This window comes from Monopterus albus, unplaced genomic scaffold (genome assembly GCF_001952655.1).
Source record: "Monopterus albus unplaced genomic scaffold, M_albus_1.0 scaffold17.1, whole genome shotgun sequence".
In the NCBI taxonomy this organism is placed as follows: Eukaryota; Metazoa; Chordata; class Actinopteri; order Synbranchiformes; family Synbranchidae; genus Monopterus; species Monopterus albus.
Genome location: NW_018127897.1, coordinates 509,694 through 513,435, shown reverse-complemented (window position 1 = coordinate 513,435; position 3,742 = coordinate 509,694). Strand labels below are relative to the sequence as shown.

At 40.5% G+C, this 3,742-nt stretch overlaps 1 protein-coding gene across 1 annotated transcript in view; it reads left to right on the top strand.

Annotated features, from left to right (window-relative positions):
* igdcc4 (immunoglobulin superfamily, DCC subclass, member 4) overlaps nucleotides 1–3,742 on the top strand; it is a 51,807-nt gene that overhangs the window by 38,489 nt on the left and 9,576 nt on the right. Inside the window, 5 exon segments of the mRNA XM_020592385.1 lie at nucleotides 392–574; nucleotides 1,046–1,258; nucleotides 3,376–3,477; nucleotides 3,655–3,738; nucleotides 3,741–3,742. The exon segment at nucleotides 3,741–3,742 is cut by the window's right edge and continues 98 nt beyond it. Coding sequence (XP_020448041.1) covers nucleotides 392–574; nucleotides 1,046–1,258; nucleotides 3,376–3,477; nucleotides 3,655–3,738; nucleotides 3,741–3,742 — 584 coding nt within the window.

Here is a 3,742-nt window from a genome sequence, read left to right as displayed (position 1 = left end):
TGCAATGCATTGTGTGTGTGCATGTGTGTGAGAGAAAAAGTTAATCTACTTGAACAACCTGAAGTTCCAGGGTATAAGAAACACAGTGCACATCCATTGCACATGCATCTAGACAGGAGTGCATCAATGGACCCATTAACTAGCAATGATGATTTGACTTTGCCCACAGGCCTGGTGCCAGGAAATTACCAAACAGGCACAGTTGCAAAATAAAAACTAATTTAAAAAAACATCATAGAGTTGCATCCAAGGAAAATAACCCTGCATTTGCTCAGCTGTGGCATTGCACCTGCAGGAAAAGAAGAATCCACATTGATTTGGGAGATACTGGAAGATAAATGTATATAATATATATATATTTATATAAAGTGTGCATTACCTGTTTCCACAGTGGACAGTGTGTTCTCAGTGGAGGTGGGGGGTAATGAGACTCAATTTACACTCAGAGAGTTACAGCCCAACCAGGCCTATCGACTGAGGATAGCAGCTGGAACCGGCGTTGGTTTCGGGGTCCCATCCGAGTGGGTCCAGCACCGAACATTAGCCCACTACAACCACAGTGACCACAACATGGGTAAGAATGTCACCAGACTTTGTAAATTTTTGTTGTTGTTGTTTTGTTTTTGTATGTTTGTGTTGCTAGGTCATCAAATATCATTTTGGAGTCCACATGGGAAAAGTGAAGCAACTCAGTGACCTGTGTGTAATGAAAGTTGAGAAACATTTAATACCCCAAAAACATTTTTACATACAGTTTAGCCTACAGGCTATTCATAGTTTAACAGTTTAAGCTATAGTGTCTGTGATTTGGCATGCAACTTGAATTAAATCATGTATAGGCTATGATACGCCAACTAGTCAGCTGGCAACACTGTATATGTTTATGTATAGACAGTATGTAATCTTTTTTTGGAACAGCAAAATATAGCAAGAGATAAAGTATTAAGAGATAAAGAGATTATTCCATGGTTCAGTGGTAATGTTACATCATAAGGACTTGCTGATCACTTCAGATTTTTTCTTTTCCTTTTCCAAACTTTTACAGTGATCTTTGCCCCTACCGAGCTGAAAGTCAGAGCCAGAGCAAACACGTTCAATGTGACATGGCACCCATCACCAAATCACACACTGGTCTCTGGTTACAAGATATCCTGTCAAGAGGTGGAGGCTGAGGACTCAGCCAATGGAGAAAGGACTACACAAACCCACACCATCAGGCTCCGTAAGAAGGCTAGGTATCATCTACTCACTGGGCTCGGTAAGTTCCTCTGGCTTCTCCAAATGTAACATGCTTCTAAGTGTCAGCTTTCTGCATCAGATTACCTTTATTTCACTCTTATGGTTTATAATTTTAAGATTACCCATAATCCAGTCTACTTTACCTGCAATCATATTTACTACCAACAACAAAGTGAGAAGTCCTCAGTGAAATTAAGGTAATCTGAGGCAGAACGCCCAGCTCAAAAAGACGGGATAAACTTGAATCATTTTGGGGAATTAGGTTTTATTGTATCTTACTCGTTGTACTAGAACTTTAGCGGTAAAGCACTAGTAAAGCAGAGTGGATGGTTTATAATCTATCAACCCTACGGACCCTAATTAGGGTCCGCTCGGGTTATCGGACCCTAATGAGGGTCCGCTCGGGCTTAACGGAAAATCACGGAATGCTACGTGAATGGTGATAACCGACCCCCAACAATGTATACATCAAAATGTTCAGTGAAACCTTGGCTACAACGTCATTCCTTTTTCCACACAATAAACACAGCAAAAGCAATAAAGCACAATAAAGCAACATTTCAGGTCACCTAGGGGGCACTGTGCCAGGCATACAATTCATATTTTAACGACTATAATCCATCAAAACACCGCTAAATAAAGCCCACACTTCACAGATTCCATAAATGCATCGGTAAAAACGCTCCGTAAAAGCATTACAGAGATACAAGCCAACAAACTTCAACAACAGACATCGATTCGCGAAAAGTACAGCGAAATTTTTCATCTTAGCTTTGATGTTTTTATGCAGAAAAATAAGTTTTTTCCGACGCAAACACTGCATTTCCTGACTCACAAAATGGCGTCGGTTTGGAAAATACCATTATTTCTAAGTTAGGGGGGTTCTGGCTGGATAGAAACAGGTTTACATTGGTGCTGGCCAGAAACACCCCTCCCCCTATGGTGCGGTCTTATCGACTGCCATTGGTCCATGATGCTGTCAATAAGGTCACAAACTCGATAGCCTCATTCTATAGGTCGAGAGGAATCCAATGAGGGTTCATTTGTCTGTATGCGGAAATCTGGGACCAAGCTATTGTCCTGCAAATGAGGAGAGCGTCAGCTGTGCCGTGTTCCATCTTTATTTACTCTTCAAAAACAAAACATCGAAAGCTATTTACACCTCCTGACAAATCTCACAAGTGTTCCCTTTCATTTGACACCAAGAGTAACCAAATACACCGTATGCTTGCGGAGATATACACAATTTATTTCGCGGAGGCGCCGTCGATTTAAATCCCCAAAACAGGCGCCGGTCTAATCTAACCCATAAGAGTGAAATAATAGTAACCTGAGACAGAAGACCCTTAGAGTAAATCACTTTTTGACAAGAAGAAAACTAATTTACTGTTTATGCTAGCATTTGGCACTGAAAGTGGTACGAAGGTACTGCATGTTTGGTCATATTTAATGTATAACCCAAAAGTGGGAAGTAAAAATAATCTGAGGCAGAAACTCCCATTTGGTATCAAGATGTTAGCTGTAATCACTTTGTGACAAAGAGAAAACTGCATTTTATTAGTTGTACTGACTCTTTATAGGTTTGTTTTATTCATAAAAAGAATTGCAGCAGAAACAAATGGACCTCTATCACAGGCAAATGTTGCATATCACCTGAATAGCTATAATGTCTGATTGCACTCTAAACTGTTACGGCTTCTTTTGGCTATAATTACTATTATTACCTTACAGTTTCCTCCACAGTTCAAGATTTACAAAAGCATACCTTCATGCTACCACACACTTAGTCTATTTTTGCATTTTATTACTGTTTCATTATGACAAAAGCAGCTGTATATGTGGTTAAATTGGCTGATTCATGTTTACAGGCTGGGCACATATGGACCGCAGTCAGTTTCTGGTAGACAGTCACTTTGTGGCACAACACCAGCATTTAGACAAAATCTAGGGACTAATGTAAAAACTTATAGGTCATGTCTTTGTAAGAAGCTGTCTTGGTTTACTCATAACATGCGTACCATATGTATGACTAGGAAAATTGTTTTCTTTCTTAATCTTGGCTTATCCTTCCTTTCTCTCTTTTTCTGTTCCTTCTCCTCCTCTCGCTCTGTCTCCCTCTCTCACTGTGTGTGTCAGTCTCTGACAGGCAATATGAGGTGAGGGTTTGGGCCTTCAACAAGCAGATAGAGGGAGCAGCTGCAGTGTGGAAGGGAAGGACAGACAAGGCTCCTGGCAGAAGTAAAATGTCCTTTTTGTGTTTTTGTCATGTGTAAATTAATGAGGGGAGGAAGCATATGTTTTTGCCTTCCAATAATAAGAAAATAGATACAATTCACTTTTTATGGGGTAGTAAATTATAACTATATTTATATTTTCCTAATTTCAAGGCAAATAATGTGTATGTGTGTGTTAAAGCACCGTCGCCACCCATGCGCCCCCCTCCATTGCGCCCAAGCAGCATCCAAGCCACGGCCAACAGCTCCACCTCCATCTGGCTGCGCTT